General features: G+C 36.8%; 2 protein-coding genes across 2 annotated transcripts in view; one reads left to right on the forward strand and one right to left on the reverse strand.

The window, feature by feature from the left end:
* Positions 1-416: 416 nt before the first annotated feature.
* LOC120349920 (L-asparaginase-like) lies at positions 417-2,625 on the forward strand. Its single transcript, XM_039421446.1, has 2 exons — positions 417-833; positions 1,629-2,625. The coding sequence occupies exons 1-2, from the start codon at positions 756-758 to the stop codon at positions 1,887-1,889; spliced, it is 339 nt and encodes a 112-aa protein (XP_039277380.1). The 5' UTR covers positions 417-755; the 3' UTR covers positions 1,890-2,625.
* Positions 2,626-4,892: 2,267 nt separating this feature from the next.
* The window catches only part of LOC111047570 (ankyrin repeat domain-containing protein 17), a 71,570-nt gene continuing 62,793 nt past the window's right edge, over positions 4,893-13,669 (reverse strand). Inside the window, exons 37-41 of the mRNA XM_039423139.1 lie at positions 9,771-9,920; positions 8,168-9,207; positions 7,114-7,126; positions 6,450-6,650; positions 4,893-5,492 (exon numbers count right to left, since the gene is read on the reverse strand). Of these exons, the coding sequence (XP_039279073.1) occupies positions 5,466-5,492; positions 6,450-6,650; positions 7,114-7,126; positions 8,168-9,207; positions 9,771-9,920 (1,431 nt within the window). The 3' untranslated portion in view covers positions 4,893-5,465. The remainder of the gene's footprint in view (positions 5,493-6,449; positions 6,651-7,113; positions 7,127-8,167; positions 9,208-9,770; positions 9,921-13,669) is intronic.

Here is a 13,669-nt window from a genome sequence, read left to right on the forward strand (position 1 = left end):
TCTGTATAGTTATTTATCAGCTCCATCAACTGGCATGAGTCTCCTTTCTGGGAAACTAATGGGGGGTTCACCCCATCCTTGAGAAATGGGCTTTGTAACCTCCTTCTCATGCATGAGGTAGGTAGGTAGAGCAGTCTATAAAAATAACACATAGTCGAGATATTTCATCTGAAGAACAACTGTTTTGACTTCTTTTAAAAACTCATCAGATTTCACAATTTACACAAAGGAAAAAGTAGCCTACTCTGAAAACAATTATATAGCCTACACACATAATACAGTAGTCTGATCGTAGTTTCAAATAATTATGTTGCCGCCAATCGTCATTATGTTATTTCTCTAAATAATTATTGTCCATTAAGAATGAGGCTCCCAGTTCAATGAGCAAGGAAAGTTGTGTGAGTGTACCACAACAGATTTTATCTTATTGTATTGTAAATATCATTTTTGTATGTAACATTCTGGGAAATAAATTTATTCCTTAATCAATTTTTATAATTGAGATTTCATCTGAATATTCATTATTAGGTAAAAACTTTTCAGTATTCCTTTTTTCTCTCTCCATGAAATTTTTTCTTCTATATCTCCCCATCAAATAAAGTGTTGTATTTTTATTGTTATTTTTCCTTCGAGAAAAAAACATTCATTATGTAAGTGATAGAGAGAGTTATTTTCCAAGTATTAAAGTGTAAATTAAATCTGTTACTTCTGATTTTCAGACTCTCTACGACGCAAATGTGACTCCTGGCTGTGATATGACCCCTGTAGCAGCCCTCACCAAGCTTGCCTATGTTCTTTCCAAAACTGAATGGGATGTAGAAACGAAGCGTGTTGTAAGTTGATTATTCAATCATTTTCTTCAAAAACATGTATTTTTGTAGATTTATTTTACTTATTTAGATTCCTTTTACAAATTTAAACTTTCTATATCTAAATTGTGGATTTATTTTACTCAATATTCTTCAAAGAACTAGTATGATCAGCGTTACAAACTCTAGCCTGTTAGCACTGCCTACAGTGAGGTCCACGTTGTAATTGCAGTGGAAAAAGATAGGAGAACAGCGTTATCTTGCCACTGCCTTCTATAGAGGATAGCTGATACCAATACATGATAGCTGATACTGATGTAATATTAACTGTTGTTATTCGTCAAAAAAAAATTTCATCGATTTAATGAGACATTTTCATAATTAAGATTGAATATTTATTGTACTCAACTATATTTCCACATTGTTTAAAAACTAGCTCGATTATAACATTTTTTTTTGAAAAAAATCAATTAGAACGTCTCACTATAATTTCACAAATATCTTCTTACAAATAAGTAGTAGCTATGACAATTTCAACTAGTTTTATTAAGTTTATTGTGATCAGTCAAGACATTCAAGCCAATATAGACAGGAAATTTTTTAAAATAAGTATCTATAGCAATTTCAATACTCGTCCTCTTCGATTTATTGTGATCAGTTAGATTTTCAAGCAAATATGAACTGGAAATTTTATAGAAATTGGCAATTTACAGAATAAGATGAAAAGCAACATCAGAGGAGTGTTGACAGGCATAGAACTGTCTGAACTCCAGAAATTTTAATTTCCAAAAATAAATAGAAATTGGCAATAATTTTCAGATGATGAAAAGCAACATCAGAGGAGAACTGACAGGTGAGAAGCCACCCCAACTCCAGGAGTGGGACCTGATTGACTCGGTGTCTCGGTCGCTGCATCTTTCATCACATGATGTCGAGCAGCTAGACTCCATTTTGTTTCCAGCCATGTTGTGTTCTGCCGTCCAGAACTCAGACATCACCAAGTTGACTGAACTCAAAGGATATGTGAGTGTGTCAAAAACTATCAATAATAGTCCTATAAGAATGATTTTTATAATTTGATATCTATTTATTTTTTATTTATTCACAAAAGGTAACTATCTAGAAGTATATTAAGCCTATAGTGATGTCCACGTTATAATGGCAGTATTTAATTAGCAATGGTATTGCTATTCTTTGTCTATCATCCAACAAAGCAGATAGTACTATCTCTTTCTCGCTTTGCTCTGTTGCCAGATCGTCTTCTAACGATGTAGAATTAATCCATCTTAGTTATGAAATTATTGAAAATTATAATTTCTTGCTTAATGAAATATAATTGATTATTTTAATCGATAATGAACCGTTAATATTACATCAATAAACCTCTATCAGCTACCGTCTATAGAAGGCATTGTCAAGACAAAGGATCGGCAACGTTGATCTCCTATATTTCTCCACTACCATTATAATGTGGACCTCACTATAGGCCATAGGTATAGGTCGTTTACTAAACTGAAAGTATATGTGAGTGTGACAAAAACTATCAATAATAGTCCTATAAGAATGATTTGATAGTTATTTTTATAATAATAATAGATTTGATTCCTTTTGGTTTACAACATTATATAATAAAATGGAACATCTACACAAATACAATTGTCAATAAAATAAAATCCTTCAATTCAACATGGCATTACCTCAAGCTCTTACCATACAATTACTGGAATTGTTTAATACAGAGTACACTAAAGATACAATTTAACACTGACTGAGAATATCAACAAACATAATGAACACATAAAGCTTTCAAGTTATTCAACCAGCTGAAATATTAATTTTCACTTTCCTTGCCCTATTACCATAGGTAAGGAAAGTATTGCTTTCCGAAAAAATCAAGGTACCCCAATTTCTAAATTTCTGTACGTTTCAAGGTCCCCTGAGTCCAAAAATTGTTTTTTGGGTATTGGTCTGTATGTATGTGTATGAGTGTCTGTGTACATGATATCTCATCTCCCAATTAACGGAATGACTTGAAATTTGGAACTAAAGGTCCTTACACTATAAGGATCCGACACGAACAATTTCGATCAAATGCAATTCAAGATGGCGGCTAAAATAGCGAAAATGTTGTCAAAAACAGAGGTTTTTGCGACTTTTTCGAAAACGGCTCCAATGATTTCGATCGAATTCATACCTAAAATTTTCATTGATAAGCTCTATCAACTGCCACAAGTCCCATATCTGTAAAACTTTCAGGAGCTCCGCCCCATCTATACAAATTTTGATTTTAGATTCCCAATTATCAGGCTTCAGATACAATTTAAACAAAAAATTTCAAGTGGAAAAGATTGAGCATGAAAATCTCTATAAAAAAAAATGGAGTGATCCGTGGTCTAGTGGATAGAGTGCTTGCGTAGCAGCATAGAGATCCCGGGTTCAAACCCTCTGAATACAAAAAGTTTTTTAACCAGATCACTCCCGTGTTATCGGATGGGCACGTTAATTGTCGGTCCCGGCTGAAGTATGACAGTCGTAAGGCCCTTGACGGCTTAAATTATATATTCAGGCGGTGGGACCTTCCCGCAAGGGACTCCCCACCAACAAAAGCCATACGAATTTACTTTATCTTTGAATAGTAGACTTGAGATGCGCGTGAACACTAGCGTCAGGTGATCAATTTTCATAACGGCTAGGAAAGTTGTGTGAGTGCGCCACACCAGATTTTTAATTATGACGTCAACTTGTTTGTCCTGTGTGAAGCTATGTTGGTCAGATGTGCGATTTTTAGAATTTAACTCAGTGTTTGAGATGTCAGATTTATTCAACAACCCAGATAAATGTGCTGCTTCGTCACTAATTTGCTTAGTACACTTTTCGCACATCCAGAATTGAACATTAGGAGTTTCTTTTTTCATATTGTCATACTGCTCATCTGTAATGTCGACACAGTTTATATGATACCAAGCTCCCTCGTCACAGTCACAGGCCACCGCCTTGTCATTATTAAGAACTGGGCTTGTACATAAGTATTGCTTAGAAATGTTTGGTCCGGCCGTTTTGGAACTATTTTCAGTCTCAGAGCTGGGAGCTTGTAGAAAATTTATATAGCTTCATTTTGCATGGAAAGTCATGTCAGTGGAATATATTGTTTTCAAGAAACAAGATATAAGAAAGAAAATAAAATGCAACTATATACAGCACCTTCATCCCTCTAGTTCAGGGTAGAGATCCACCCTTTAGCACAGCAAGGTAGAGATCCACCCTTTAGCACAGCAGGGTAGAGATCTACCCATCTAGCAAGATGTAGATGGAAACTTTCGATGTGTTCACATTTTAAATAAATTAGTCCAAAAAAGCTACAAAGTCAGAAATTTTGTTTCAAACATTCCCTCCAACTTTCTGAACTGGTCTATTGTTGCAAAACTGAAAGTTTCATACTCAACACTAGTGTTTGAAATTTCTAGGTTTCGAGAATTTCTTAAAATTTGAAACACCAAATATTAACACATAATATGTAATCAATTTTGGAACTCTACGAATGCATATTATGCGTTCATAAATTCTGCCACGCCAATTTATCACTTGATTTGCATTTTCAATATTGAACATTAATTTTTTTCAAGTTTTATATTATTTAAGAATCACTCTTGTTAATCAATATATGAGGTCGAACTGCAATAACTGAAACAAGTCAAGAAGGATGGAGATGATGTGTTGTGAAATTAGAAGCAAGTACACAGTGCATAAAGATATATATTTCAAGTCTTCATGTACAAGCAATATTACATAATAATTCCCATTTGTCCGGTTCTATTCAGGAGGAGAGTGACAGTCGGTGAACGAACATGTTGTGCAGGCAACCTGTTGGTGAGCTCGACTGGCCGTCACTCTGCAACTCCCGAGCAGAGCAGAGCACAGCATTCATTCTCATTGCGCTCTCTACCTGCATCCACCTCCAATGCGTAGCATCAAACAACATGCACATATGACTTCTCAGATAACGCCCAGACTTCTCTGGATCATCATAGCCCGCCATTCCCTGGCTAACCTACAGCGCAGCCAAAACTACTACGGTATAATATATTATTAAAGTATCACTTTAGTTTACAATCGAATTAAGCTAGTTCTTCAATGTAGTTACCAATAACTGCAATACTTTTCTGTATGTAACGTTTTATAGAAAACTGAAGACCTTATGATCCCATGCTTAGAAAATATTAACACAGAAGCTTATACACACAACTACCAGAAAAGAGAGATAAAATAAAAAATTGTCATATTTCTGGATGAGAATTGTTCTTTTGATCATAGAGATGCCAGCAAGCGATTCACACACCAAGTGTGCAAACTCGACGAGCTGTATTTACACCATATCCAAGAGAACGCTGCTAATGATAAATATAATAACAATAAGTAATTAATAATATATTTGTAGTAATAATAATAATCATGATAACCGTGACGGTACAATTCATCAAATCATATTCGATTTTCAATATATATGAGGGATTTCTTTACAGCGAGAAAATTGGAAACATTGATATTAAGGTCATACTACGCCAACAAAACAAACGAACAAGCAAGTGTTCTATTAAATGTGCCTGTTTAAAACGATCATGCTAAAAAGATGTTCTTGTCTTCTTCCTGACTTCAAGTCTAGTGACTCCACTTTGCCGCCCATCCCTGAAATTTAAAAAATACATCAATTAAAAACTATTCTCATATAAATTCAAATACATTTCATAGATAAGTCTAAATACTCAAAAAATCAAACGCTCAATGATTGTTTTTTATTCCATTCGATTGCAGCAAAATAAGTTCAGTTCATTGTAATTAATGAAAATTATCATACTGAAATCGATCAGAAACCAATTTGTAGCTAGTATTATTGCTTTAGGATTCTAATTGCAAGTTCCACTGAAACTGACCTCGATAGATGCAGATTTAGAGTGTATTCAATAGTTTCCTGTTACGGTACTCTTGAACCAACTTTCTCCCATTATTATCATTTTCCTATTCTAGGGTATATTCAGGCATCATAATAAACAAAAACGTATAAAAATGTTCACCTCTAGCAACAATTAGTAAATTGGTAATACAATCTATGCAGTTACGTATCTTTTTAATAATCTCGTTGCTGTTGGTCCTCAAATAATTTGAGATTATCAAATAAGCCTTTATTTATTTCAATGGAACTCTCTTGACACACAAGTTGACTCTGTCAGTAGTGCTGTAAGCTATTATTTTTCAATGACTAGCTGTATTATCTGCAATTTAATATTTACAACAGTATTATAATAATTAGTTGTAACTCAAATAGTATTATATTTAATTGGTCTATATTTTGTTAGATTACTTGCTTTTGTTGGGAGTGCCTCAATACTGCGAGATTTCAATTTTTCTGGTGTATGAAAACATAACCTAAAAGGTTCTGTTAAATTAAGTTTTAATTAATGTAAAAGGAAAGGGAGGTTAGGTTTTGGCTTTCACATATTACCATGTTAATATTATTTGAAATTTGTTGATATATTTAGATAATACAAATAACGAAAAGTTGAAATACTCGCATATTTGAGATATGCCACTCCTTTTCTTCTAGTATTTTTTTTTTTTGCAAATAAACTTAATTTGAATACTGACTTGTTGTTTTTCGGGAAGTTCAGGAAGTGGTATACGCGAGGGATCCCAGGCAGGTGTTGAGTCGATCTTGAGAGCATCAGGTGGAAGGCTGGCATCGCTGTAGGCTGGCAGTGAGTGCAGCGGCAGCGAGTGCATCACATTCAACGCCGGACCCCCTCCCCCTCCGTTGAACTGCTGCTGGGCATCTGGCATGTCGTACACCTGCAATCATTCACAACAATGCTAAAATATTCTCTCGACTCTTACTAAAATATTGTTAGGTTCTTAAGGGGAGTAGACCAAAAAATAACTCCATAAGCCGTAATGTTAACATATGTACCTTTTTCTGGATATCTATTCAACCGATCAACCTGAGATTTTGAACAGTGAATAGTATGCCCTTTTTACATACTTTAGTACAAGCTTTTCAGTTTTCGACCATTTTTTACCAAATATGATTTTTTTTCTGAATGACTGCTCGAAAACACAGTATTGAATTACAAAAAGGTATATAAAATGGGATTTTTCAATTATTTCTAAATTACCTATCGCTAGGGTGTTCATAATAGTGCTAAGGAGTACTGAACAAAGACGTTTTAGACGTCTACCTAAAAGGGTTCCTAGGAGAAATGTACATGATATTTTAAGAAAATGGCCTTTGAAAATTTGAAAGCATTCGACTCACATTCAAAAGTTCCCTAGAGCATAAGAAGGGTTATCAAGGCCGTTTCCTCGAAAATCTCCTTCAATATTATTCTTTGTGAAATCTTCTGTTGTCTTCATTTTTTTAATTATTTCAATAAATTTTTCATTTTTTTAATTATTTCAATAAATTTTTCCGCTCAAAGTATCCTCCGGTTGTATTTCATTGAATGCACAAAATAACTGCCTGAGTCTAATCCAAGAGTTTGGAGCACACGACACTTTGTGATGCTATCCTTATTATGCTGTTCAATAGCATCATAGACTTCCAGTTTGATTGTGTCCAGTTACACACATACTTTTTTGGAATTCTACACCAAATAACATTGTTCAGCGTTTCACTCAAGATTTGGGTTCCTTCATGATGCACTTGAATGAGCAAAATGGAACGAAAAATCTGTTCAAGCATGATAGTAAATAATTTTTTCACTCACATCAGTGGATGATCGGATCCTATCATATGATAAATAAATTTGAAGCAGAAGAATTTAGCTATCAAATCATGACAAAATCGAGGTATTAAAAATAATTGATTGTTTTGGTCTGTTGCCCTTAAAAAGTAATTATTCCGAGAAACACAGAAGAATGTAAACACATATTGTATTGAATGTAAAAGAGTCCAAAAAATATTTAGAAGTAAGAGGATCAATGTGGAGGACTACATAAGGAAGCTGGGTGTCAGCAGGGGATGGAGACGTGTGGAGAGGCTTTTTGAAGGTCAAGGCCCTGAATGAGCTATAGCGCCAAGGAGTAAGTAAGTAAGTAAGCAAGCAAGAAGATCAGGCGATGAAACTTTAAATCAGTTTTAGTTCTAATCGAAGTGCTAGTGTTATTGACTAGGTAGTTTCAATGAAAATGCATGTACAAAATAGCGAATTCAAAATATGTGAATTCGGAAAAAATGTAGTTTTGAAACGAATATTTTATAGAATTATATTTGTCTATTTGATATATTATTATCTTTGCTCAATATTTGATTTAATATCTTCCAATCATTCAATGCAATAATAAAATAGTTGAGTTGATGATGAACGTACCGGAAAGGTGGATGATTCGAGCATTTGCAGGTCGTCATGCATGTGCAGCCGGTGCGAGAAGGGAGCTGGGCCCGGATTGGTCCTGAACAGCTGATGGCGATCGGCGGCCGTGTTCCACTGTATCTTGGGTCCATCATCCACGAGGTGTTCATGTCGAGCTCAGCTGCGGCACCCAGTCCGGCGCCATACTGCTTCCAGGCGCGCTCGGTGCCGATGGGCCGAGGCGGCGCCTTGCGGTCGTCGAGTGGTGGGGCGGGGGCCGGGGCCTGGGCGGGGGCGGGGCACTGGGGCGAGGACGGTGACGAGCCGGAGCCAGCGCCGTTCTCGAGGCCGGCAAGCAGGTCGTGACTCATTGCGTTCAGTGTGGCCAGCGTCGTGTAGTTGGCCGTCAGCATCTCCGTCTGGTAGGGCGCCGCCACGAAGGGCCACCTCGCCGTCTGGCCATTGGGTCGCGGTGGCGGCCCAGGCTGCGGGTACTTGCCGTACGAAATGACATTGTTGTTGGCGAGGATTGCCGCCGCAGCTGCTGCTGCTGCCGCCTGGGGTGGAGGGGGCGGAGGCATGTAGCTGGTGGGCGGTGGCACAGGACTGTAGTGAGCAGTCTGTTGCTGCTGCTGCTGAACTTGCTGCTGTTGTTGCTGCTGAGCCTGCTGTTGTTGTTGTTGTTGCTGTGCCTGTTGCTGTTGTTGCGGCTTGATAGTGCTGGAGAAGTCGGGTGCTCTAGGATTGAGCCTGGACATGGTGACGGTGGTGGTGACCGGCGGCTGCGAGTAGCTCATCTGATGGTAGGGCGAGTCGGCGGGCACCATTTTCAGCAGTTGGTTCGAATGTTCGGCTGCAGGAAAGAGTGTGGGCATGTTGTAGGGCTGGCCTGGGGGCGGCACTGCCTCCGACTGCCCCCCATACGTCGAGTAGGCTGCTGCCTGCTGCTGTTGCTGCTGCTGCTGCTGCTGCTGCATCGAGGGTGGCGACGCGGATGCCTTCGACACAGGCGAGCACACCGATGCTCCACGGTAGCCCGGTGCCTTCGATGCGTCCACCTGTCGTACAACACACAAAACAACGTCTGTGTCAAATATTCATCAGCAGTAATCCACTAAAATTTACTGGGTAAACATTTACTGGGTACCAGTTACTGAACCATTCACCTAAATAAAGTTTAAAAATAATGTAAGTTGAGGTTCATTTTTTTTCATTTTGTTGAATAAAAAAAAACTTTTTTCAAAACAGAGTCATTCAATTTATTTATTAATTTGTTAGCATAATTACAAACAAACAATTTCCCAATATTAATCGAAATAAGAATAGGGAATTATAAACTTGAATATATCAAGTTGACAAATATAAACCATATTTACCAAAACACATTACACACCATATTGACTAATCTATACTGGTAAACACATACTAATATAATAATAATAATAAATTGCATCCCTCTTTAAACATAGATTGTCTTTGAAGTAAAAATTACCTTTGATCTATTTAAATGGGATCTTGAACAGCTTCAGATGGGCCTAGGTTTTGAAAACCAGTATTCAATAATTTCGTCGATTAGCTATGAAATAGCTAAAGTATTCTTATATGATATTTAGTGTATTACCTGAGGAGGATTGTCGAGGAACTTGTTGGTTGGTGGTCCGACGGGGCCGCCGACCGCCGCACTGGGAACGCCATTGGCCGCCACGCTGGCAAAGTTCATGCCTTTCTGCGACATCTCGTTCTCCCTGCCCCACATCGACTGCTGGGCAACCTAATCGAAATCAAACTCAATCATTCACAAATTTCCGACTCTCCGACAAAGTTACAATTAACGTGACAGGATTTATTACTTCTTATTGTAAATTTCTTTTCAATTTTTTTGTGAACTGCAAAAAACATATTTTATTCAGATTAGAAAGGGTGGATATTATGAACAGAGCGAATATATAATTTATAATGATATTGTATGATGTATGCATTTTATTGTATTTGAGAATTAAGGCGATGAAAGATTGAAGTGAATTGAATGAGCCTGATCGAAAATGGGCCACAACCGATTAATAAAGTCAAAGTCTTAGGACCAATTAAACATAAACTATTTATTGTCTGTCAGAATAATAATTAAGGTTGAAGAAAAATAAATTATTTTCTTCAGTTGAGCGGACCATTCACTATCCGATTTCTTGTACAATTTGTAATCCATCATTCAATGCTGGATTCGACATTGGACCGTAAATGAGGGGTTGTTGATATTGGGTTGAATGTTTGATATCTAGCCGGACGAGTTGGATAAACTAGACTAGAGGTCCAACACATCACATCAGCCGCGAAATCAGTTGGAATGTGAACGGGATGTTGGATTAAGTCGTGACCAACCGGTCCAACATCGTTGGACAAGAAATCGGATATTGAAAGGCCCGCTATTACTATTATTACTTAAACATAATCTAATCTCACACCCATAAATTTTCTATGTACTCGAAAACTCCATACAAATTCATAGTGAGTTGTGAATTGTAAAATTCTATAATTAAATGCAATCTTTAAAAAAACTGGCAATTTTAGATCGTTAAATAATATTCAACAACTACCAATTTTAAATCGTTAAATAATATTCACCAATCTGCATGAATGAACAAAATTGATATGATTGAAGAATATGGAGACAGCACACACGATCAAGCAAGTGTCTAATATAAGTAGCATGGTATATAACGGTAATTGGACATTGACGGGGTCATGAGATGTATCAACAGTAGCCAAGCAGCTTTACTTGCAACGCCCGAGGTTCCAAGCCCTTATCAGAAAATCTATTAAAATTTTACAACTGATTAAATGAAGAATGATGTCAAACACCGTCAATTCAATACTAACAAGTGCGTGGATACCTTCTTTTTCTATTTAATGTAGGATTAATATGTTAATGGTTATTAGGATATTTGAGAGCCAAAAAATGTGGATATATTATGTTCAATATTGACAGATAAAAATAATAAAGAGTGATGAGGTATCTAATTACTATCTGTAATGCATTGGTGTATGCTTATTGATCAATATTATTTACACTAATGAAAATAAGGACAATTTAATGTTTATTTACGAGAAAAATATTGATATTTTTTAAATTTTACCACCAACTATTCCAGGAAATTTAGTACAGTAGTTAGTTCATTTTTAAAACACACCTGATTGGGCAAGCAAAACTGCTCCGTTTTGGTACAGACCTAGAGAGCATTGACACTATTTAGATTCCACAATTATCGAAGATCAAACTTCAATATAATAGGATGATGTATGAGAAAAACGTGATTTAAAAACATGAAGCACATATACAAGAAGAGATAGTAATGTCAAGATTCTTCAGTATGATTCATGATTATTTACATTATCATGCACCCCTATTTCTTGAACCACTAGTAATCAAAATGTTGCATTGTACACATATTATGAAGATAACCTACATGAATAAAACCTACATGAAGATAATTCTCATATCTAAGCAAACCAGAAAAATCGTGAAGGAGAAGAATATTCCATACAGCTTTGAGAATTTAAACAAATACATGACTCATGTGATAAGGAAATCTAAGCTATAAATTTTCACTGTAAATTTAAAACTCTTGGCAACTTAATTTTTCAACGTACAATCAATTCTAGATGTCTCCCCATTTATTTATGCACTTTGATTTCCAAGTCACTATTTAAAATAGCATAGAGTTTCAACAGATTCGCCACCATCCGTCGTTCAAATTCGGAAATGATTTAATGTCGGCATTAACAATAAACGTAGAATGATAATAGAGAAATAGGAAGTAAGAATACTCGTTGAGAATAAATGCCACAATTTTGAATTGGGCTATCGGTTGGCGACAGTGTGGAACCTTTTGGACTCGAGCTTAAAATCTGAGTGTTTAAACGGCGAGACTAGCGCCACATGGCTTCAACTAATAAATATAACTACGTCTAAGTGGACAATTGGCTTCAAGTAACACTCAAATCTGACACGGCGAGCCCCATCACACGAGAAATATATATATATATATATATTAGTACCTATATTTTGTCTATGCAAAAACGTACATGGTGGTAGTGTAATTGGAGGAGATCTGCTAGTGTTATTGAACAGTAATGCATACTAGGTTGCACCTAGAAAAATTACTAAGAAACCACAAAAAAATAATATTTTCATGATATAATAATATATTTTCATAATTAAGATGAAATATTATGATAATTCATTACTTCTACTTAGCCTGCACACATTCCTGGCAATTTGGCAACGTAGTGGAGTTGAAAAAGATAGAGCTGCTTTGTCTAATGACAGCAAACCAATTTTGATAAGATGGTGACTATAGAACAGGAATATCACTGACAGAAAATAATTGGTTCTGATTGGTGCAGCCTACAGTAACTATATTACTCACAGTATGGTCATTGACTGTCACTTTATAGTCCTATCTTATTGCATTGGAAATTTGTAACTTATTACTTCTTTTACCGATTGGAAACATATTTTGAACTTCCGATGAGTTTGATATAACATTTTCCAAGGGAAATTGATCATACATTAATATAGACCAATAAAGTTTATTAAAATAACACTAATAACGCTTAAAACATAAATTTTTCTTCCCTCGGGTTCCTCGTGGCCCGCTTCCAGACTTTCGCGGACCACTTTTTGGTAACGACTAATCTAGATAAATATGCAGAAAGATAGATTTCAATTTTATTGCATTTCCTGATCCGATTTGTTGGATCGAACTTCCAATAATCTATTTCAGAATATTTTTGCGACTCAATTGGATATAACATTTTATGAAATTAATATATAAATCACGGTTAAATATTTTCAACCTTCTTCCCGCCGCCGCCGCCATGAATATTTCAAACATTTATATTTTGTTTAATGCAGCTTATAGTGGATTATAAGTAAAATAGCTGGCCTTTACTTATTAAATCATATTTCCGTGATTACTTCGATAGAATTTTAGAATCGTTCAAGTTTTTTTTAAATATTCACAATATAGTTTTAGAACTTGATACCTCCCTCGCGTTCGCTACCTTTCAGCCTGCCGCTCTGCTCTGCTCCCCACGCCACGCATCAACCAAATGAGTGGTTGACCCACCCGCCACCAGGGTGCGCCTCAGTCGCCGCCACCCGTTCCTGCGTTTCTATTGGCCGAGCACCGCCGGCCAATAGCAGCGCAGATGAACTCGGGGACTGTGAATAAAAGGGGGCTACTCAGCTACCCTCGATAGCACTTGCTCACTAGCAGCCTTCCACTGAAGAGCCAGAAGAGACCACCAGCCGAGACCACTACCAGAGACCACTACCAGCCGAGACTACTACCGAGACCAGGAGCAGAGCAGCGAGCAGGCCAATGAGGGAACCACGGCGAGACTAACCGCAACCTGAGGTCTACTACCTTGTCTTCCTTGTCTACTACCCAGCCGATGCCTAGGAGGAACCAAGCCGGCCGCCGAATCCAGAAGAGGAGGGCCCTACGTCGGCTTCGCCAG

This window comes from Nilaparvata lugens, chromosome 1 (genome assembly GCF_014356525.2).
Source record: "Nilaparvata lugens isolate BPH chromosome 1, ASM1435652v1, whole genome shotgun sequence".
Taxonomy (NCBI): domain Eukaryota; kingdom Metazoa; phylum Arthropoda; class Insecta; order Hemiptera; family Delphacidae; genus Nilaparvata; species Nilaparvata lugens.

Excerpts from the sequence above, each read along its gene's own strand:
- LOC120349920 (XM_039421446.1), top strand. The coding sequence starts at position 756 with ATGACCCCTGTAGCAGCCCTCACCAAGCTTGCCTATGTTCTTTCCAAA. Across the intron at positions 834-1,628 it reads ATGTAGAAACGAAGCGTGTT|ATGATGAAAAGCAACATCAG; the intron begins GTAAGTTGATTA and ends AATAATTTTCAG.